This window comes from Tachysurus fulvidraco, chromosome 1 (assembly GCF_022655615.1).
Source record: "Tachysurus fulvidraco isolate hzauxx_2018 chromosome 1, HZAU_PFXX_2.0, whole genome shotgun sequence".
Lineage (NCBI taxonomy): Eukaryota > Metazoa > Chordata > Actinopteri > Siluriformes > Bagridae > Tachysurus > Tachysurus fulvidraco.
In genome coordinates this window covers 13867798-13892180 of record NC_062518.1, presented here as the reverse complement: position 1 = coordinate 13892180, position 24383 = coordinate 13867798, and the positions used below count along the sequence as shown (strand labels likewise).

General features: G+C 38.0%; 1 protein-coding gene across 5 annotated transcripts in view; it reads left to right on the top strand.

Annotated features, from left to right (window-relative positions):
- scml2 (Scm polycomb group protein like 2) overlaps positions 1 to 24189 on the top strand; it is a 26177-nt gene extending 1988 nt beyond the window's left edge. Inside the window, exons 4-17 of one of the 5 annotated variants that reach the window (XM_027168558.2) lie at positions 1865 to 1950; positions 2083 to 2151; positions 2308 to 2378; positions 3092 to 3326; positions 3423 to 3511; positions 4054 to 4297; positions 13364 to 13635; positions 14321 to 14432; positions 15081 to 15284; positions 18130 to 18306; positions 18553 to 18678; positions 21174 to 21410; positions 21806 to 21960; positions 22074 to 24189. In XM_027168558.2, the coding sequence (XP_027024359.1) occupies positions 1929 to 1950; positions 2083 to 2151; positions 2308 to 2378; positions 3092 to 3326; positions 3423 to 3511; positions 4054 to 4297; positions 13364 to 13635; positions 14321 to 14432; positions 15081 to 15284; positions 18130 to 18306; positions 18553 to 18678; positions 21174 to 21410; positions 21806 to 21960; positions 22074 to 22199 (2139 nt within the window). In that variant the 5' untranslated portion in view covers positions 1865 to 1928 and the 3' untranslated portion in view covers positions 22200 to 24189. Of the gene's footprint in view, positions 1 to 1262; positions 1951 to 2082; positions 2152 to 2307; positions 2379 to 3091; positions 3327 to 3422; positions 3512 to 4053; positions 4298 to 13363; positions 13636 to 14320; positions 14433 to 15080; positions 15285 to 18129; positions 18307 to 18552; positions 18679 to 21173; positions 21411 to 21805; positions 21961 to 22073 lie in introns of those variants that run through there. The other 4 variants (XM_047801126.1, XM_047801133.1, XM_047801129.1 and 1 more) reach the window with 4 other exon arrangements.
- The last annotated feature ends 194 nt before the right edge of the window (positions 24190 to 24383 follow it).

Sequence of the window (24383 nt, the reverse complement as noted above, 5' to 3'; positions counted from 1 at the left end):
TTATCACCTGAATCAGAAATCTAAAGGAGTCCAGTAAGAAACCAATAAGTAACGTTTAATTTTCAATTGAATTTATTTGTATAACTGACATAATGAGCTATGAGCAAGACTGAAGCAATGGTGGCAATGAAAAACTCCCTGAGATGATATGAGGAAGAAACCTTGGGAGGAACCAGAAGGGAACCTCGTTCTTATCTGAATGGAATTCTGATAAGAATTTCTGCTATTGAATCCATTCCTGTTAGATTCCTATTATAACTGTCTTATAGTACCATTTTTTAATGGGGTTTTAAAAATTGGATAATAAGACATAAGGCAGCACACTTGAAGCAGAAAGGGTTAAGGGCCTTGATTAGTGGCCCCACCAACAGCAGCAGCTTGGCAGCTCCCAACTTTTTGATCAACAAATCAGAGCCGTAAGCTTTTGTGCCACCTCTCCACTGCTAACAATGCAGTTTGTTTAGTTAAAAATAATACAATTAAAAATAACACCGAATTCCCATATAGACTTGAATACGAACTCGTTAATAATCTTGTAGTTTTGTCCTTAATACACTTATAATATGATTATTAGAGGAACGGGTGGAAAATATGATACCTGAAAACGTTTCTTATTGGAAGTCTTTATGATTTTGATGGAAAGAGAATCTTTGAGCTCTCCCAAAGCACCCTTTGTAATTTCCAACAACAGAACATTATTACAAAATAGAATATAAATAATCAGATTCTAAAAAAACCCAAACAAATCAAATTCAAATTCTGATTTAGGATCTAATGTAATTTCATGTTTGGTATCCGGTTCCTGTTCCTTCTCTTAAAGTGACCACTTCCCAATATAAGGTATGTATACATTTGGTTCTGTTTGGTTTGATGTTTGGAAACAGAAGCATTAAGTTACAATAAAATCGCAGGTGTGCAAAAATCTCTCACAATTCCATAATAAAAAAAAAACAAAAAAAGAAACTTATCATTGGATAACTAGTAATTGTGCTAGCTGTTAATACACTGAGTAATTAAGTGTAGTTCCTGATCCAAGACTAATAAATAATCATATTAATATAGACCGATTGTATGCTGTCATGTTGCAATAAACGAAGAATAGTGACGTAACGGTAATATAACAATATATTAAAATACAAACAGAACCTTCTGCACTTGGGTTTTACGAAACAGTAAAGTCTTCGCGATTTTTTTTTTTTTTTTTTTTGAGTGATTATAAAATCATATAAATACAATTATGCATTATGGTCAAATTTTAAATGCATATCCTGAATTAATATTTTGCTGTAAAGAGTCGGTTTGTTAAAAGCACTTTACAATTTCAAATGAATTCAAACACCAAGCTGAAATCTTTTTTTAGGGAGTAATGCACAGAAGAAAATAAGACATCTCCCCCTACTCCTTGTCATCTTGCACACTGTCTCAGCTGTAGCCAATTTTCTTCATTTGAATTATCACTTGAGTAAAAGCTTTGATCCGTGCAGCCATCTGGACTTCTTTAGGTGTTCGCTCTGCCTCCAGCTCATGCTTTGGTTTAGTGATTTAGTGACGCTTGACTTGGAGAGGAAATGAATGCTGTTTCGATGCAATTCAGGAAGAGAGAAATAATCCTGGAGATTCGGATTTATGGTGTCCAGCGTGCGTATCGTGTAAGGGGATGTCTACAGTAACTCTAACTCTGTAGATATGTATGAGGGGATTAAAGAGGCACACAAGCATGAACACAGATAGTATGGGGACTTTTTCATTTTGGTTCAGAAAAAGTTTTCTTTTTCGTGTTTTTTTTTCTCCCTGAACCATTTGATATAATGTTTTATTACCAAGTAGCCCACTTTTTTATTTTCTCTCACTCTCTGTTCATTAGGACGTCGCTGTTGTATCTGTGTTATTCCTGGACATTTCCACACTTTACCAAGGTGCCTGATGATATGGGTAAAACACCTCAAAAAGGTAACCTCATCTTATATATATATATATATATATATATATATATATATATATATATATATATATATATATATATATATAATTTCAAATGCAATCCTTACCACTGCTTTACCATTATTTGTTTTCTTATCACAGACAAAAAAGGTGCTAAACATGAGAACCCAAAGGGTGACCTTCACACCCCCCTACAGACTGCTAACAGTGGTACAGTCCGGTCTATTAAACCAAAAAAACTTATTTAATGTAACTTATATAAACGTATTTAACTTATTTAACCTATTTTAATGTACTTTAAATCACCTAATGCTGACTCTCTCTTTCTCTCTCTCTCTCTCTCTCTCTCTCTCTGGTGTTTCGCAGAGCCATTCAGCTGGGAGAATTATTTAAAGGAGACGTCTTCTATGCCAGCATCCCCCAGCTGCTTTAGACAGGTATGAACCTTTTGTCTGTTGTGCTGGAAAAGATCAACAACTAACATAAATCCACACTCACAAACTGAGCATTGTAACTTTTACACACACAGACATACACACACACACACACACACACACACACACACACACACACACACACACACACACACACACACACTATAAGTCTATAAAATGATATTAGATGATGATTGACTATAAGTGTCACGGTCGGCGCACCTGACCCACCTGACCCGCCTGCATTGTTAGTCATGTTTTGACCCTGCCTGTCTGTTCCCGAGTTGTTAATAAAACGCTGCAAATGGATCACCAGCCGTACGACTCCTCCTTACAATAAGATACAGAAAGAAAGCAGAATTGAATTGTTCCAATCCTGACAGCTTCCTTATATCATTCAGATTTATGCTTCAAAGGTACAATGATACTATTTAGTGCCTTTTCTACATTTCTGGTTTTTATCTTTGATATTTTTTTCTGAAAATGTAGCTTTCAGGCCTTGGGTTATTAACCTTATGCCACCTTTAGGAATCCTCAGAACTATCAGATGTATCGATCTTGTACGAATGAATACATTTCTCCTGTATACTGTGTACACGGCTATTCCTTATTGAAAGCTTTGTAAACGCTGCTTTTATATCATTTGCTATGATGCCCCAATTCAAAATTTAATTTACTTATTTGGAACTTCTAAAGTAATCTCTTAATATCTTCAGTCTAGGATTCCTCCCACAAATGGCTTCAAAGTGGGTATGAAAGTGGAGACGTACGACCCACGGAACTCCACCTCGGTGTGTATCGCCACCGTGATGGGGCTGATGGGAGCACGTCTTCGTTTGCGCTTGGACGGCAGCGACAGCACCAATGACTTCTGGCGGCTGGTCGACTCTTCGGATATTCAGCCAGTCGGCACGTGTGAGAAGAGTGGAGACATGCTCCAGCCACCACTAGGTCCGATTCCCATTTGATTGACACGTATTTACTCATTGGCATGGTGAAGAATTCTGTAAGGGATAGCAGTTTGTGCCTGAATCTGCTTCCTCTTAGGTTTCCGAATGAACGCGTCATCCTGGCCCATGTTCCTGTTAAGAACTTTAAGTGGAGCTGAGATAGCACCAGCCTCTGCATTTAAAAAGGTTTGGTTTTAATTCCACAAAGCATCAAATGATTTAAAATTGACAATAAATATTAACAATAACCTTCCCGTGTCCTGGGTTATCCTGGGTTATCCTGGCATGACCTTTCATTCTGTTTCCACTTTATCAGGGGCTAACAATTAATTTGACGTTTCACACTTTCCTAATCCCTGCTTTAACCTTCTTATTTGCCTATTTGGGCCGTCAACAACCATGATTGCATTATTATTATTATTATTATTATTATTATTATTATTATTATTATTATTATTATTATTATTATTATTATTATTATTATTATTATTATTATTATTATAGTGTATTAATATTAAATAATTAAATTAATTAAAAAAAAGTTTTCTGTAACTACAATCTGAAGCAACAATTAAAGCAAAGTAAATTTTATATAGTTGTGTAGGTATTTCTAATAATTTCTTTTAAAATGCATTTTTTTAACAGTATCCCTGAATTGAGCCATAATTTTGGGTGCATAATCAGTATTACATCTATTCTTACAGCGTTATTTTTTTTTTAATGGTTAGGAGCCGCTCAAGCCATTGCAAAACCTTTTCAGACTGGGTATGAAGCTGGAAGCAGTGGACAGAAAGAACCCGAGTCTGATCTGCCCTGCCACTATCGGTCAGGTGCGTGGAGAAGAGGTCTTCGTCATGTTCGACGGCTGGCGTGGGGCCTTCGATTACTGGTGCAAATACTACTCCAGAGACATCTTCCCCATCGGCTGGTGTCACCTGACCAAACACAGTCTCCAGCCCCCTGGAACCAGCTGTAAGTACATTCAATTTCCACTAGATGACGCAAAAGCTTTGGATTTCCTGTCAGGATTCGACACCATTACTGTGAATCACACGTTTGCATTCAGAGAATATAAAAACCTTAGATTCCATTAAACCTCCTATTACGTTTATATTTTGTTATGCGATGATAACAGCTTCAATTCTAAAAATTAAAATGAATTTGTTTTTTGTTTTTTTATCACTTTTAAAGATCTATGCAAACTATGAATTCTGGCTATTGTTGTATCCAGTTCTTCTGTGTATGACCTGTGGTCCTCTTCCTTCGGTTGGATTTGTTTATTTAGATTTTCTAGTAAACTTCCACCAATCTGCCGGTTCTGATTCATCACACAAAGACACATGGCGCAGGATACAAACAAACTTCTGGTGTCCCAGCAGGGAAATGTCCAAGCCATACACGACAGCTTAAGCTGCTACTTTTGAATAAAATGCACAGAATAAAGCATTTTTATAGACTTTTATATTATTATATATTAATATATATAGAAAAGTGATTAGATTTGTGGAATCAACAGAACTGTGTAGAGTATCCTAGTATTCGGTTTGCTCCCATTTTTCCTTTAATGGCACCACATTAAACACCCGATGATCCATTTGGGTCCCAATCCATTTCAGATCATCTGTTAACACTTTAGTAGAGCGCACTCAGTAGAAAAGATGCAAAATTAACCCTCTTGTACAAAGCAGTTAACATGGTCAATATCACACATTTGTTTACATTTAAATATAGAAATTGGGTCAAATTGTATACATGTACAGGCCAATATCCAACCTACTGAAATGGGGTGTTCTTTTTTTCAAAAAGTGGACCTTTTTCAGTTTTTCTCCTCCTTTTCTATTTAATTATGAGGTGCAAATACTTCATTTTGGTGACCTTTTATGCACTAATCTGTGCTGGATTAGCTTGTCTGCTGGTATCTTAACGAGCACGCTTTTTGATGCACCTGAATTATTTACTGCATTGTTGTCAAATTGCTTCCTCATGTACCACCTTAGTCAGTCCATACACAGTTCATAAGTTTAAAGACCACACTAACAACAGAATAGATTTAATGAACTTTACTGAAGTATTACTAATAATTATTTTCATCATCATTTCTTGACTCTCTGTCAATGCCTCTTTGCTTGTTGCTGTATTTGTCTTGACACTTATGGATTTAGTTCACTGGTCAGTTCCAATCTTCTTGGGTGCAATTTGGAGAATATGTTCACAGCTTCATCCAGGTTGACTGTCTGCCGGTATTGGCAAATCACAAAAGTCGATATTGCACAGCCAATATCACTGAAAATCCCACTATGTTTTATTATTATAATTACGCTACGTTTGGATATGGATTATATTGTAGACCATTGAGTGGATAAAATATAGAAATCCTTTTAATTATATATATATATATATATATATATATATATATATATATATAAACCCTGCCCCCATCATTCAGAGGCGATGCTTCACCATTGCTTTGAAAAGTGTATTGCGAGAACTCTCTCTGAACTGCACGCCCGCGCGGGCGGGCACACACACACACACACACACACACACACACACACACACACACACACACGTCCAGCTACAATAATGTATCATATTAATTTGAAACAGGAACCCAGAATATTTGTCACAAGCATTGATTAAAACAATGATGACAATAATCACAGGGAAAAAAACTGACTTAAATTCTGAACCTTTGGCAGTGAGGGGGAACCCCCAAACCCCCCCTGCCTACGGGCTTGATGTACTGTCTTTATATATAGAGACTCCACAAAGGGCTGGTGTGGGTGCAGGTTTTCATACCAACCCAGCAGAAGCCACACCTGATTCCACCTGTTTAATTAGGTGTTCTTGGCTTTTAGTAGACTTTGGTGTGGCTTCTGCTGGGTTGGAATGAAAACCTGCACCCACACCGGCCCTTTCCTGATAAGATTGGACACCGCTGATATATATATATATATATAAAAGAAAAAAATCCCATCTTTTCAGTGAGAAATGACAAAATGACCCAAGATTATTATTCCAATGAAAAATGGTTTAAAAAAAAAGAAATGTAAAAATAAATAAATCTAAAATTTGCATGTAATAAACAAACAAACAAACAAACAAACAAACAAACAAACAAAATAAATAAATAAATAAATAAATAAATAAATAAATAAATAAAAGGAGCTCCAGATCTTTTGAATCAAATGCTCAAAGCCGCAATTCTTCCCTATTAGTTTGAGTCACTGATTTAAATCATGGTAATTACTAAATAATACATTTTGCTTTAATATGAATGTATCATTCGTAACCGAAAAATAATATGCTCCAGCGACCTGCTCCTGAGGGCTCTCTCTCTCTCTCTCTCTCTCTCTCTCTCTCTCTCTCTCTCTCTCTCTCTCTCTCTCATGCCATTCTTTCTTTCTTTCTATTTTTGTTTGTTCTTTCTAAGCATACACATCAGCCATTACTGTAATGTATAGGCAGTATTTGTTCATTGTTGTGATCATCACGTGGTGTGTGTCTTTATCTTGTCTACTGTACATCATCAGCAACAAATATTACACAAAATTACTCTAATCCTGGTGGCCAAAGTGACTTTTTGTTATTGACACCCGTAATGTCTGAGAGACAAAGAGAAAGATGAGTTGTTAAAAATAAAAAATAATAAAAAACAAAATATCTAACAAAAAATAAAAGATCTACTTTTGTCAGTATTAAGGTTCGATTCTTTAAATTTTCTTTTTAAAGAATTTCTCACTAAAATAGAGAAATGGCCTCATCGAAAGCTAACGCCTGGTCCACTAAATCTTTTTAACGGGGTGTTCTTTAACAGGCCACACTCAGCACGCATTCTTCACCCAGCCACACATATCCATGGGACGTAAATCAGGAGCCGCACCGCTTTATCTCCGTCTGTTGGCCCTGTGCTTGAACGCTTCCTCACACACAAGCAGGGTGTAATTGATGGGAACTGACCGGAACATGTAGAGTGTGATGGATGTCGGTTGTGGTCATGTGTGTCTTGTAGGCTTCCTATCAGTTCTTCCTCCTTTGCAACAGACTTCCTGTAGATTTTCTTTGAAGTTGAAGCTAGAGAATGCTAGCTTATATTTTTTCACTTGTTTCTACTAATCTGTGTGTGTGTGTGTGTGTGTGTGTGTGTGTGTGTGTGTGTGTGTGTTAAAACATAAGTTAAAAGACACTCTGATTTTTTTTTTTAATTGACATCATTTCGCAGCACAATAAACTCACAACGCAGTTGTTAATGCACACTGTGAAGTAAATTTAACGCAAGCTGAACGTATGAGACTCTTTTGAGGCAGTTCCTTTTACAGTTATCTAGCACACAGTGTTTAATAGCAGGTGTTATGGCAGATTAAGCAGACTGGAGCTTGCAGGTGTTTATTATTAGATTAAATTAGATTAGATTAGATTAGATTAGATTAGATTAGATTAGATTCAACTTTATTGTCATTGCACATGTACAAGTACAAGGCAATGAAATGCAGTTTAGGTCTAACCAGAGTGCAATAGTAGCAAGTGCAGGATATACAGTTTGTACAAGATTTAAATAAGTTAAATAAGTGGTAATATAGAGTGATTTACAGTTGTGTGCATACTATGAACAATATACAGATCTACAGAAGGATATGTGCTCTAGCAAAATATATGGTTAATACTATAAATAGTAATTTACAGATATATATATATATATATATATATATATATATATATATATATATATATATATATATATATATATATTCTGTGAATATAATACACAGATGAATATACTGTATATGTGCTATGAACATAATATACAGATGTCTATTACTATAAACTAAAATTTACAGAGGGTATATGCTATAAACAAAATATATTGTTATTATGATAAACTGAAATATACAGGAGGATATGTACTATGGTCATAATATATATTTGCATAATATAATATATTATGGTGTGTATATTCAATGGTAAGGCAGTGGTGAGCAACAATGCAAAAAAGGAGAGCAAGTGTGCAAATGAGCATGATTTTATGTAACAGTCAATTAGTGCAATAACAAATTGTGTATTAAGAATATACATTAAAGAAATATAATATACAGTTTGAGAGTGAAAAGTGAGAAAGGAAGGAACTAAGGAAATAAAAAAGGGAAGAAATAAAAAATGAAGGTAGGAAGAATGGGAGAAGGAAAGAATGAACAGTAGTTGTTAAAGTGTCTATGTTGGTGGCTTGAGATCAGGTCACTTAGTCTTAGCACAATGCTTGATTTGGACTTTAAAGCAGAATTGAAACTGTCAGTCCTAATAATCCATTTGATATAACATCAGTAATGCTGCTGGAGGAACATCATAATCACACACGTCATGAAAATAGATGTTTTATTTGTTTGCAAATATTCTGGACGTTAGTATCCTCAATTTTTCATTTTGTTTTAAGCACCTGTTATAAATAAATACATTTGTCTATAATGAGAGGGGGGGCTTAGGCTAGGTTTAATACTGATTTAATACTGACATTATTACTAATAACATTAGGTATTATTTTCTTTGAATATTTTCTTTCATTAAATACACACAAACATATATACATATATGTATATATGTTTGTGTGTATTTAATGTAAGAAAATATTCAAAGAAAATAATACCTAATGTTATTATATATTAATATTATAATACCTAGAATATATATATATATATATATATATATATATATATATATATATATATATATATATATATATATATATATATATTCTAGGGGAATTTATGTAGGAGGAAGAGGCGTTTCTGAATTTGCTTCCCTGATGCATTTTGCATGAGTGGGTTGTGTGAATGTGGGTCATCAGTGTCATTCGTTATAGCATTTAATAGTGCTGATTTATTCCTTGGTTATTTATGGTGATAGAAAGAAATTGCTGCAAGCCGTTAGTTTAAATCGTGTGTTTAATTTCCTACACATAATACATTTGGTAAATTCTCGTATTTGAACTCTTAAAGAAAAAATAATAAGAAAGGATATTTGCAGTGTTGAATTATGTAGACTTTTATTTTATGTATTAATCAATATTTAAATCTACAAAAAAATCTATATTTAAAAATCTATATTTTTAGAATACAGTTAATTGTCTAAATCTTAGGAAAATGTAATACCTACATGCATATTGTTAAAGAAATAAAATATACAATTGGAGTTATTTTCTCTTTCTTGTTATCTTTCTGAAAGCCTTTCCTTTCCTTTGTCTTGGTGTAATCTCTTTTCTTTGTTTATCTTTCTTACAGTTCATCTACCTGCACAGCTTTCTTTATTTACATTAGATACACAGCCACCTCTGCTCTAGATTTCATCTTTCCATAGAGAAGGTTAATGTCTTAACAGACTTTTCGGATTTCTGTCGAGCTGGGTTTTGAAAATGAGGAGCGATGAAGCCAAACATGTGAAATGTGGCTTTAGGACAGTGTCACGTTGCGACTCGTGCCATTTTTTGCCTGCTTTCCTCGCCTGCTTACAGCTGTCCATCAGCCAGTTCCCCTGGGATTAGGCTTTGGGTTACAGAAACCCACCCCCTCTCTACCACCCGTTCCCTCATCCCCAGAGCTGTCTGGAGGGCCCTAACCGTTTTACCCACCTACCCCTCCTCAAACGGACACGTCTCTGTTTCAGTCGCCTTCAATCGGGGGGGATTTTTCAGCTTTTTATACAAAGGGGGGGATCTACATTCTGATTGACATATTTTACCCTAAGGGTTTGCCTTTCTTTTTGTAAAGAGGGGGAGGAGACACCTGAAGAAGGGGGGAAAGTAAACAAAACACACACAAAAAGGGAGCAAAAATTAAATATATAAATATATAAATAAATACTAAATAAACACATTTACTAACATTTATTAATAAATAAATTAACGCACGTTTTAATTGCAAGAATCCTACAAGGAAAACATTGTTCCTACAACTGACACAGAATTAAATGTCAATAATTCTGTTTCATGTCTGACTATTTTACTTATCTCATATATATCTCGATATGTTACTTTTACATTAATGATATTATTACGTCATAACGCAAATGTTTTTTCGGTCTCGCATAGCAGCAGCGTGTTATAAATGCAATAGAATTTTTGACGTATACATATATATATATATATATATATATATATATATATATATATATATATTTGACGTATATATATATATATATATATATATATATATATATATATATATATATATATATATATATATATATAAGCCCTTCTTTGTGAATGTAAATAAATACAAGTTCTTTGACACCTATAACCACTCCCACTGCATCACGTGACCCCGCCCACTTACCCACCCCCGTCCAAACTCCGCCCCCATGCTAATTACGCGTCGCCCATTCAGAGCGCGCGCCGGCTCGGGCTTTGTTAACGCTGCTGTTGCTGCTGTTTCTGAAAGCGGAGCGTCGCAGCTGGGTGGAAAAAACCGGGCGAAAAAAAAAGTGCGTCGAGCTTTTTAAATCTGCCCTGTAAGGATAAACAGACAGGGCTGGTGTGTTGGACAGGAGCAAAGCTGAAAGTTTGGGTAAGTTATCTCGCGAGCTTCTGTTCTGTCTTTTGTTCTGTTGTTTTTCTGTTTTTCTTTTTTTGGTTTTGTTTTTTGCCGTCAGAAGAAAAGCTTCTACTTTTCCATTTATTCCCCCAATGCTAATACAAACACGGTGCTAATAGGAACGATACTAGTTTTTTCTTTTGGAACATTTGTGTAACATAACTTTCCTAATGTCACATGGCTCACTGTACTGTAAAGGAGCTTGATGTGTGTTTTTTCGCTAACAAACACTCCACATGTGCTTGGTGATGTGTTTTTGTGTTGTTAAATCAACTTATTAGATTTGTCAGTATTCCTGGACAGACTTTACCACTGCGGTGACCTTAACATCTCTAATGACATTTACAGCCAATCACCGACAGCATTTGTTTGTTTGTTATTTGCATCTATTTACATATACGGGTGCCATGTTTTTGTTATGAGCTTTGGGTCGATGTTGAATGCCGTTTGGACATTAAACAGATTGCCTAGTTTAATTTAATCACCAGAGGCCCGAGGCAGGTAGTATTCTATTCATTACACACACACACACACACACACACACACACACACACACACACACACACACACACACCACATGTGGTTCTAGTTCTCTAGATCTGGCAACACAACTCACTGAACTAGGTAAATTGGAAATATTGTAGCATTAAGATGGAAATGGACTAATTACCCCAGTTGCCCTCAAATATCTCCCTCCCCCCTCAACCAGAAGGACTCAGAATCCCCTCAGGACGCCGGTTGGGCCGATGTTGGCCCGCAGCCTGGCCATCAGCAGCTCCGCTCGTGGCCCAGAGGTCACTGGGTCATTCCGAATGGCCTGATCGACTCCACATGTTTCTGTAATCAAGAGATGACGAACAGATAGAAATCCGATTCATTTCCACACACATCGAGGATCGAGATTGGGACTCTTCGTCTTTGTGGCTTGAGCTGTCTAGTTATATTTCTATTAATATTAGAATTAGTAATGCGAAGAAGAATAAACGGATGTCTTTGCAGTAACAGTGAGCACAACCCTTTCAATTGTGCACTCACATGTTCCCTGGATGAACTTGGCCCTTTGAACAAGAGCAAACACACGCACCTATTCTTCATCCACTTTCTCTCCCTCCCTTTTATTTTCTCCTGGAGTGAAGCTCAGGGGAGGCGATCATGTGTGGCGCCCTACGAACGCTCCCAGATGTACTTAGGGAGGCTAGACGCTCTTTCAGCCTCGCTGAAATATGAGCACTTTATCTGATCTCATTTGTGATGTGGTGTACAGAGCCAATAAAGAGCGAAAGAGGGAGAGAGAGAGAGAGAGAAGGGGGTGGAGGAGGAAAGGGTGCTTTTGTGTGTTTTCCACAAAGCTTTTCCTTGTGCCATTTTGCACCTTCCATTGATGGATTGGTTGACACTTTGAATTGCAGATATCTGATCCTCTGCCGGCCGGTGTTGTGTGTGTATGTGCGTGTGTGTGTGTGTGTGCGTGTGTGTGTGTGTGCGTGTGTGTGTGGAAGTGGGCCAGAAAGGCAAGGAACTGAAGGCATCAGAGTTGTTTGATTAGAACTGGCAGAAAGCACAGAACTGAGATTAATATTTTATCATCAGTCCCTTCTGCGAAAAGCTTTGATGAATTTAAGATGAACAATAAGATGCATCTTAGACGCCGAATTCACTCCTCGTTGTCTCCTCTGGTCTCACTTTCTTCGCAATCGATTTTTCACACCTTTCCCTTTCATAATTCCTTTTTTTAATTTACTACTTGGCAGTAGAATCGTGTTCGTTGGCGTCAGATTCACAACAACCAAACCTTTGTTTGGAAATGAAACAAAGAGATTAAGAATCTGTAGATAAGATCAGTAAACACATGCAGTTTAGCTTTAAGTTTACCTTATAGCTGATAGTGAACCAAACACAGTAAACCGTGTGAAACTCTTCTTTTTTTTGCTGATGAGTTGATTTCGTTGTAATACACACCAACAGGGTGTGGGAAACCCTACCCCCTTAAACATACCTGTGTGTCAGGATATCAGCCTCAGCAGCAGTGTTATGAGCAGAATAAAAAGTCTTGCTTGCCTGTAACATGTTACAAACCTGTAACATGACCGTTATAACATACAGAGAGCAAAGATCACAGAAATGTACAAACTGTCAAAGGTATCACCGGGCCCTTTTCTCCTCCATCACACAGCATTTATGGAATGAAGCAAGGTGTGTGGCAGGAAACTAACAAACATGTAGTCATGTAGTGCGACTGTTATCACCCTGAATTGGACAAGTGACTAATAAGCATCATGCAATACAGTTTAAACTTTTAACTTGCGTTTACACTTGTGATTTTGTGGCTATAATATAATAAACCCCTTCGCTTTTTTTCATCCTGGTAAGTTATTTATGCGGAAACTAACATTGTGCTGTGTTGCGTCTGTATATATGCATTTAATATATGTATGTCATCATCTTTTCGTCATTGCAGTCCCTCTCTCTCGGAGCCCGATTCCTTCTCTGTTGCCATCCCGGTCGTGGCGCCACTCCATGCAATCCCCGTACCAGCTTCCTCACCCGCTGCCCCCACTGCCCGTCAGGAAGGGCGTGCGGGGCCGTCGGCCCAAGAGCCAGACCATCGCCATGCTGAAAGCTATACAGAACGGCCAGGCGGCATCACAGAGCGGCGCCACCAAGGGCACCGGGCCTGAACACCTGGAGCCACGGCTGCACAAGAAGAGAGGACCCAAACCTGGCAGCAAGGTAGGAGGCACATGAGGGTTAAAGGTCATTCACGTGTCACTGATATAAATGTTCATCTGTCAGTTATGACAAGACAATAACTTGATTTCTAGGTGATGGAAGGAAGGTCTATGTGAGCATTTATCTACAAATCACAGAGGATATAAATCAGTGAGATTATTTAATTTATTGTTGTAATACTATCTATTAAGAACACACATTTTTTTGGCCTTTATTGTACTCGAGATAATAAAAGGTCTTTTTGGCATATTCAGACTTGTTGAACTAACTGCATACTACAGTAAAGGCCAAAAGAAAAAAATATGTAAACATGAGTCTTACGTATCCATCTATAAAGTAAAATGATATATATATATATATATTTTTTGTAAACCTAACAAAAGAATAGCCATTTCAGCTAACCATTTTAGCTCATTTTACAGCCGACGAGTGAAATCACGGCTCTGAAACGAGTTTATGCTCTTGCTAATGAGCGTAAATGTTGGTTAGCATGTCAGGAGGCATTAACCAAATGCAGTGTTTATTCACCGTAAAGGATCATTTCCTTCTGAACGCCTCATTAAGCACAGCACAGGACACTAACGCTAGTCAAACAGGCCTCCTAATTGTAGCCGTGGCTCTGCGACGGTCATCCCGAGGCCTGCACTGTCTACTGACTCTGTTTTCCCTCTGTTCATTTCCCCAGAGAAAGCCGCGAGTTCTTCCTCCTCTGTCCAGCCCGTCTCTGTCTTCCTCCGTGTCAGACAGCAGACTCTCCAGTATTCAGATGACCAAAGACTCTGGGGTTTTATCTACAGGTAGCATCCTGTCTCTTTTATGTCTGTATGTGTGACAGGTTTTAGACGATTTACACCCAGAAAATTTGGTGCCAAATACACTTTAAACCATTCAGACAAAAGACAGTCTTCATTCCAGGTATCACAGATTTCCTACTGAGAATATCAAGATTCATATCAAGATTTTTCCCCAACGAACAAACGATAAAAAAATCGGCTTCTCTCTAACGGAGATACCGACAAACGCAGAAGATGGCGCAGAGGGAAGATTTTGTTTAACTGTTCGCTTTTATCTAACACGATGAGGATAAGAATGTATCAAAGACATACAGCCATAAAGTAGATTTAAAAACCCTCTGCATATGTAGTGTAGGGGTTGGTTACCACGGGCAACTGTTCAGTAGGTTTCCCAACACTTGTAGATGAAACCCCTTTGCCATTAGGTGCAGTAAGTACACTGTGCACCACAAAGCCCCCGTTAATCAGTAAGACCATTTACACCAGACGCAGCACTTTTAGTTTTTGCCATAACATCTGCCGTTAATTAGGAATGTTATAATCATGTGCTACCAAGTTTAATTGAGTATTCTCGCCTGTGCTGCTGGATGTTTCACAGATACCAGTGCACACAGGTTTAGATCTTTCACACCAGGACATTCTACTTTTCAGTGTGCGTGTACGTGAACAAGCATGGTGAGTGTGGGCCGCATCTGGACCGAAAGCTGATGCTGCAGCTGCCGGATCATTTCGGACCAGGCCCGGTGAACACGGTGCTGCAACACGCCGTACAGGCATGTGTGGACTGCGCCTACCAGCCCAAAACGCTCTTCGGCTTCCTGCAGTCTCAGTCAGACGGCGGAGAGATCATACGAGGTAGGCGTGTGTGTGTGTGTGTGTGTGTGTGTGTGTGTGTGTGTTAAACCCATAATTAAATCTGAAGTCTTGCAATATAGTTGTTATGCGGAGCAAAAATTCTAACACCCATCCTTGTACACCTCCAAGCCTGTGTGTGTATGAAATACGACTGTATTACTTTAGATCAAATTGCCTGCTTGTCTGCGCCGACATGAGATTTGGGGAAAGCTCATGTGTCCGTACGAATTAATAAAAGGAAATCTTATAAAGTGAAATGTTCTTGTGATTTGAAGCCTGTCTTGGTGCTGCTGATGGTAATCAAGTATGACATTGTGGGTAACCTGGTTAGGAGCAGACTGGGGCTTCTCTCAGGGGGAGCATGTGTGTGTGTGTGTTGGTGTGGCCATCTGTTGTGATGGTCTGCTTCCTTAATTTAGCCAAACCCTCACAAGTGGAGACTGAAAATTGTGACAAAGGAACCTCCATTACAGTGCAAATACAATCCCAAATTTTATTTGTGGTCTGGTGTTTGCATACAAGCAAATAAATGCTACACAGATTGATCTAGATCAGTAAAATTCAAATGCTATTTCCAAAGAAACGTATTTGCATAGGGGCATCACAGCTCCTGCATCCCTCAGCTTGAGTTACCGTGTCTGTGGAGGTTCAAGTCTCCCCATGTCCTCCTTTAGGTTTTCTCCAGGTTCTCGTTTAGGTTCTTCTCATTTTCGTTCCCGTCCCAAAATCATGCCCTTAAATAAATTGATGAGAAATGTTGAGAAATTGCTCCTAGTTCCGAATGAATGTGTAGATTTGTGCTGCATGATTAATCATATCGCAATCGCGATATCAAGCCTGTGCGATTATATGACGCAAAATGCTGCGATTTTATGAAATAAATAAATAATAAATAAATGCATGTGTGGACATGACAACCCATTCTCTCTGAAATCTGTTTGCCTATTTCATACACTACACCGCTATCAGCTAATAAAAAAAAGACCAGTGAGTTTCAGTTTAGGCAGTGGCACATGTGGCGCGTATGCTCATGTGACTTTTTCCGGTGTGCACGGCGGAACGGGTGAAGATGGATGCCGAGCAGACGGACACTGAACTGGTGGCCAGAAAAAATGCTAACTCTGTTATATGTAGTGGTAATTTCGTCAGACGAGACGAAATATGTTCGTCAATAACCTTTTTTTTCATGACTAAGACGAGACGATGACAAGACTGCACCACTGTCCAAAAACGCTGACTAAGACTAAATTAACATGCATTATTGTTGACGAAAAAAGACGAGACGAAAATGTTTTGTATAAAATAAAAGATAAAATCTCTCTTAATTTTCGTCTACAATTGTCTCTGCTTTTTCATCAGCTGTTATGCCTTTAAAATATTCCGAACGAGTTTGTGGCTTCTGCACAATTGTATTGCTTCCACTAATGAAAATAGTGCGCTCTCTCTCTACGGCTAGAATCCTTTGTGTCCATGGCAACGCTCTGTTTTTCGTGGCAACGGTGTTTTATAGTCAGCAGCGGTCTGTTATCAAGAAATAAAATAGTGTGTGTGCGTAGAAAGAATTCGTCCAAACACCGCTCAAAAAATAAAAAGTCCTGAGCGCAAGTCCACCGTCTAGGCGGCTTTTTGTGTTAAATTATATTTCCTGTCACGTTCGCGGAGTTTTGACAAGTTTTATAGCCTTGATATTGTTTCTTATTCAAAAGTGGTGACAGAAAAAACTCTTTACCCCCAACCTGAAACCTCTCCCCCTGACACAATCACATCGTAATCAAAATTAATAACTAGGCTTAAAAGCAAATGTATATGTAAGGGAATCAAGTTTAATAATTACGTGTAATATTGCTACAAATATCATCTATAATGGTGTGTGCAATACCATGTATTACTTGCATTTAAGTTGGTAATTTACAATACACACAAACACACACACATATATAATATACACCGTACACCTACAGTTTTGATCTTAGGCTTTTCATTAATCAGCATTAATGTGTTATTTTATATTTTAATTTGAAAACTTTTTGCGTTTGTTTGTTGTTGTTGCTAGTTTGAGTTTAGAAATACAAATTTCAGCATTATCAGTAATCTGTGTGTGCATCAACCAAGCAAGTAAACTCATGATACCAATTGTTTATTATATCGCAATTGCAATATTGACCTCAATAATCGCAATATGACATTTTCCCTAAATCTTGCAGCCCTAGTGTAGATGCATATGAGTGTGCACAGTGTGCTTAGACTGGTGTCCCATTCAGGGTCAAATGACCGTCATTACACACCGGGAACCTAAAAATGTCACAGAGTCAGGACCGACGACCAAACAGCTAACCAGAAAGTTACACTTGGGATCTTATGTGTGGTGTAGCTGAGTTTGCATTGCCAGGTCAAACAAACAATACTATAATAATAATGATAGTAATAATAACAATAATAATAATTATTATTGTTATTATTACTATTATTATTATTATTAATATAATAATAATAATAGCAATAATAACAATAATAATTATTATTGTTATTATAGCTATTATTATTATTATTAATAATAATAATAAGAGTAATAATAAGCAGCAATAAAGCTTCTCTGTTGTTTGTATTAGATGATAGTTATTATCAAAAGACATCACTGATTAGTTCTGCAAATTCTTTTTTTCTAACACACAAAAGGAAACCATCCACTTAATTAGGAACTCTATTTTTATACCCCAAACATAATGCTGTTATCCAACTAGCCAATCACATTGGAGCAGCACGATGCATAAAAATCTTGCAGACACACGTCATTAACCCTTGCATTGTTGCTCCGCGCCATTGTGTTTCTCACCCACTTTTTCAGTTCGCTCAGAAGGAGGGATCCACTACGTTAAGCTACCTCGAGCCTCCAGTGCATCATTCGTTCTGCGCTTCCTCGAGACTCTGTGTCACCATTTGCAGTCTGACAACCTGTTCAGCAGCCAGCCATTCAGTCCCCTCTCCGCTAACACGCACAATGCCTACGACAGGAGCAAGTCAGGTATGTGACGGTGTACTCGAGCCGGAGATGCTCCATACTGCAAGTTAACGTGATAATGAATATATTGGGAAAATACTATAATCACATTGCAGCTCTCGTATCTTCACCTCTGGAAAACCGTTACATACTGTACAGGACAGGAATGTTTTTGATTTTATTAAGGCAAACCTTACAGAATGTTGCTAAATGGCCAATAAGATATAAATGATAATCGTTCTGTGTTTTTTTTATTATTTTATTTTGTAGTGAAGGAAGAGACGTCAGAAGCATTATCGATAGTGCGGGGCAGCAGACGCTTCACCAGAGACTCCTCCATCTATAGCACTCCTACTCCTACCAACCCACCCAGAACAGACACACACTCTTCAGAAGGTATACCCTGGTTTGAGCAAAGTAAGACATATCCACGGGGACTGTGCATGTACAGTATGGAGCTTTGAAGAAATACTGTTTTCGAATTCAGTTAAAAAAAAAAAAAGTCAGTAAAACAGCTGCCAAACATCTTGGTCCTGCTGGTGAGAGTCCAAAGAGTATTAAAGATCTGACAAATATACATCGGTTCCAAAGCAGTTTAAACTCTTTGCATGATTATTACAAAACCAAATACATTATCAGAAATGGTGGTTTATCATGCAGAAGTAATTTTTAGACATCATTAGCATGTCGGTATGTCCTGCTCATGAGCTCAGTGAAGGGAGACACTCTTTATGGCACATCTCAGGTGGACATGATTGGTGATGACTTTCTTGGTTGAATGGAAGCCAAATACCTTTCTACAGATAGGGGATGATTTCCTTATAACAGGGAATGGTCCTGGATAACGAACAACCTAAAGAAAGATATCAGATTAGTACATGCACTGTTTTTGTGAAAGCAGTCTTCATTATTAAACAGCGGCGTCCAGTTTTATTCGCACAGGGCAGGTGTGACTGCAGGTGGGTCTATTGAACATCAGGATCAACTGATTAAACAGGTGCAGTCGGGTGTGGTTCCTGTTTGGTTTAAAGGAAAGTTTTTCAGGTACAGGTTTTCATTCCAAACCAGATGGAGCCACACCTGTTTCAATTCGTTGATTTTGGCGCCAGTGACGAATCCGAGATGATTTAAATAGTTGGTTCCATGTAGCAGCATGTCAGGATTTCATTGCTGTCTGCTTTACTTATTTTTGAAAAGCCAACATGATTAATAAAAACAACTGTGAGGAATTGAGGTTAGAAGCTAATACGTTAGGGTTGTTCAGGTGGCCACGTGACCCACTACACCACCACGCTGCTTAGCAAACTGGAGGATTTTCATATGGAAATTAGCGACCAAGTTTTTATTAATTACCAAGTATTACCAAGTTACCAAATTACCAATTACCAAGCATAGATTCATAAATAATCTATAAAACTACTCACCAAACTATACTGTATGATATTTCTACTGAAGTGTGCATTTACAGTTGTAACATTCACAAAGTATTTATATCATCTTGTTTGCTAGAACATTTTTTTGATCACAGAGTGTTTCCCAAACCCATTTGTAGCATAGAATGTTCTTGTTCATTAAATTCTTTTTGACCGGATCATTCATTATTCACTAATAATGAATGATCCGGTCAAAAAGAAGTGTTCACAGAGTGTTTCCCAAACCCATTTGTAGCATAGAATGTTCTTGTTCATTAAATTCTTTTTGACCGGATCATTCATTATTCACTAATAATGAATGATCCGGTCAAAAAGAATTTAATGAACAAGAACATTCTATGCTACAAAGGGGTTTGGGAAACACTCTGTGATCAAAAAAATGTTCTAGCAAACAAGATGATATAAATACTTTGTGAATGTTACAACTGTAAATGCACACTTCAGTAGAAATATCATACAGTATAGTTTGGTGAGTAGTTTTATAGATTATTTATGAATCTATGCTTTAACTGCGTTAGACCAGTAAATTTGAATGACATGTCCTTTGATTGCTGCTGTAACTGTTCTGTACAGGTTTTCAGAGCAACGTTGCTCTGTAGGACAGAGACAGCTCACAGCTGTAAGACAAAACGCTGTTTTTGGCCTCACACCCCTGCGCCTCTTACAGTATTTTGCATTAGCATTCAAGTCGATTGGCAGGATTGAGTGTTTCCTGCTGCTGCATCTGAAAAGCCCGTGGCAAGAGATCGCCGCCTCTCTTCTTTCCCTCATTAAGTGACGAGTGCCTCAGTATTCATCCGTTTCAAATCCCTCAAGCACTACCCACCTCCCCCCGACGCTTAATTAAAGCACCCAAATTATTACCTAATTAAGCGCCCCAGACATTGTAAGATCGTTGACAGGCTTTGATTTGGTGTTTTTTTCTTAATTTTTTTGGTGGTGTGTGGGTGTGTATGTATATATAATAATCCCAAAAACACTGCTGTTTGTTGTTCTCCCGTTTACTATGAGATCTCCTGTAAGAAGATTTACAGTCCTGAAACTCTAGCGCCTCAATCTAAAACTGATCTGTTACGCTCAATAACAATCCAACATAAAAGTTCCTAATTAAAAACAAATTAGACAAGCTCAAAGGAAAGTCGTGGCACCCTTATAACAATGGAAGAGCTAAAGCATGTCCAGACACACTGCAGGGGCCCGAGCTGCGTTACTGAAAGATTTAGTGTGTGATTTAGAGGACATTTTTTGGTTCCGAGCCGTCTGGGAGCTTTGCCTTTTATGGAGTTTTGTGGGTTCATGTACTTCAACTGTCTCGTGAACATGGTAGATAATTTACACATGATTTTCATTTGGCCTGCTAGTCTTACCAACCTATCATTTTGCACTGGAATCTGTAAATAAATACTTAACACATACTCGATTACATGCCTTGTCCTCATTGTTCCTGCTTCGTCTCAGCAGAAACACTCCCATCAGAAAATGGCATCTCTGCCGAGCAGCATTTCTCTGAGGAGCCCATGGACACCAGTTCTGCACCGCCTCGGCCTCCTGCACAGCGCACTACAACTGAGCATCGTAATCCAGCCGGGAACAGCCCACACTACTCAACCCAGCAGCCTCCTCTGCGCCGTGTCACCTCCAACCCTTCTGAGCTGGCCAACACACGCATGCTTAGACGAGTGGAAGGTACGCTATGTAAGAGAGCTTGGCTTTACAAACATTTACTTTTTATGAGACATCAGTCTTGTGTGGCTTTTTAATGGCATTGCATAAGCTAGGGGTAAAGACTAAAAATATTCCAATAATCCCTTTTATATACTGTATTAAAGATAGGTACTTCATCCTGTGTGTGTGTGTGTGTGTGTGTGTGTGTGTGTGTGTGTGTGTGTGTGTGTGTGTGTGTGTGTGTGTGTGATCATCTTCAGTAAAAGAAATTGGCACAAACGGAATAAGGATGATCGGATAATATAAAAATATCAGAATGCAGAAGCCATACTGATGTGTTTGAAATCAACACAGTGTATCATGTTTAGATATTTAATATTTTGTGCAAGTGGAACGATACTCACAGACTATGTGTGTTTATTCAGCTGCCAGCTCCACCACCGGTCCAGATCACCAGACAACTGAGCGAGAGACATCCAACAGGAGCCCATCCTCATGGAGCATTGAGGAAGTGATGCAGTTTGTGCGGGATGCAGACCCTCAGGCCTTAGGGCCGCACGCCGAACTCTTCAGGAAGCACGTAGGCACTGCTAATATTTACGATAAAGACTGATTTCCCATCAGACATTTTCGAAACAGTGAATTGTGAAATACTGCATGACAACACGCTTGTTAAATTCTTTCTGCTTGCAGGAGATTGACGGCAAGGCTTTAATGCTGCTACGAAGTGACATGATCATGAAGTACATGGGCCTGAAGCTGGGTCCTGCGCTCAAACTGTGCCATCATATCGAAAAACTTAAACAGGGCAAACTATAGCTCGATTCACTCGAGCCCTGCGGACACACATAGCCCCCAGCGGGTGGCGTCCGTGCGCACATCTAAGAGCACAATGTCCACGTGCAGAGCTCTGGAGCTGGGCAAGGACCTGGAGATGGATTTGCTCAGAGCCAATGTAAATACCAAATCCTTGTATCGGAAAAAACCAGCAACAACAATCATAAAACCACGCAAACCATCGAGCAAAGAACGAGAGCCAAAATTGACATCAAAGGGTCTATTAGACAGCAAGAAGGACAAAACGCTCCTCTCACAGGACTCATTTAACTTTAGGGATCATCTTAGACACAAATGCGGGTTTAAACACTGCCACTAGTGACCTCAGCACCTCCTTTTGAGAGAAGGAACAATGCAGGAACTATTCAGCAGCTGGACTAAGCTTAATCCCAAAGGATTTCTTTGTCTATATCAGAACCATGCTAAAACTGTAAACCCCAACCCCCCCCCCCTCGTTTCCCTTCCCTAGTTTCAATAGTCATTAAAAAAGGAAAATAAAAACAACAACACAGGAGGTAATGAACCATCATGTATTATTGAGTAGAGATTTACATGCTCTTTTATTTGTGAACAAAGAAACACCAAAAAGGATGTTAACAAAATAACCACTAAAACCATAATATAAGTATAGTGATACAAATGTCCTACAACAAAACCTCATCTTTAGCCAAAAGCGACAAGGCAGCTATCCATTTTTCGTAATATAAAATAGAATATTAAGCTAAAGGCACAAATAAGTTACTGGAGCGACTGGGTTTTTTTTTTTCCCTTTTCAACGGATTACTCCTCAGGATTGCTTTTTCTGTACATCCATTTGTTATATCCAAGCCATGTAAATCATGTAAATGTCTGTATACAATTCATCCTTGTTTACACGATGTACACCTTGTTAAATATGGGGTAAAGTTTACAAAAAAAAAGGTTCTGAAGATTTCAGTTGAAGAAACACATCACAGACACCCAAGAGCTCTTTGTAGACCTTGTTATAGATAGAATACCACTTATTACAATTAAGAACAAATTCATTACTCCTTAAGATTACTCCCAGGTTGTGACGTTATCATCAGAGAAATCTATACGGAAAATAATATGCACATTGCGGGTGAAGTGAATTTCTCTTCTACGAGCATAGAATTTAACTGTAAATCCAACAACGATGAGAATCTGATTCCATTCTGATTTCACGTGTGACTTGAGCAGATTGTTTAGCAGACGCCCTTATCCAGGGCGACGTACATGTTTTTAATCACATTTTTATACAACTGAGCAATTGAGGGTTAAGGGCCTTGCTCAGGGGCCCAGCAGTGGCAGTTTGGTGAAAGTAGGAATCGAACTCACAACCTACCACATCCCCTCACAATAAACTAATCCCAGACGTTTTATGATATTTAAGTGATCTCTTGCCCTTTTTTGTGTTGCATACATTTTCATATTTCTGTATTTTGATTTCAGTCTTAAATGAGCACAATGCAGCTTTTCTTTAAAAAAAAAAGATTTGTATACTTTTATATGTGTTGTTAGTTTCAGCGGTTTAGCTCTTAGGGCATCCCTACATTTCTGTTCTTCTCAGGTTCAAGTTTTTAGTGTTTTGCATACTTTTCTACAACTGCATAAACTGTTCGCATTAAAATAACGACATTTTTTCCAAGTATTTTACTGGAACAAAACTTGAAAAGAGGGTTTATGTTTATGACCTTGTTTAAAGAGTTTAGCCATTTTCCAGTACACCTTTTTTTTTTTTTAAATAAAATTTCTAAACAAACAATGTTGCTTATGCCTTGTTTTACTTCCGATTTAAAATGTATTGATACAAAGCCGCCTTCACACTGCACGCGACAAACGACTGCCGATAAACCGGACGTCATTCATTTCCTATGGAGAGTCGCAAGGTCGCTGCGTGAGGTGCCGACCATCTGCGGATCCGTAATTTTCGGATCCGTTTTGAGCGTTGGATCCGTTAACAATGTGAACTTTTGCGACTACACCGCATCCGATATGCCGACCGGATGTGATGTATTCCAATGTTGTCCGATCAGGATCGTGTGCGCCAGGTGATAAGAATTATTAAAAAGTATTAACATAAACTTTAGTAATTTTTAAACTTTATCCAAAACAATCTTTTTGTTTTAAATACAGTGTTATTGATAAAGTAATAAATAATTAATA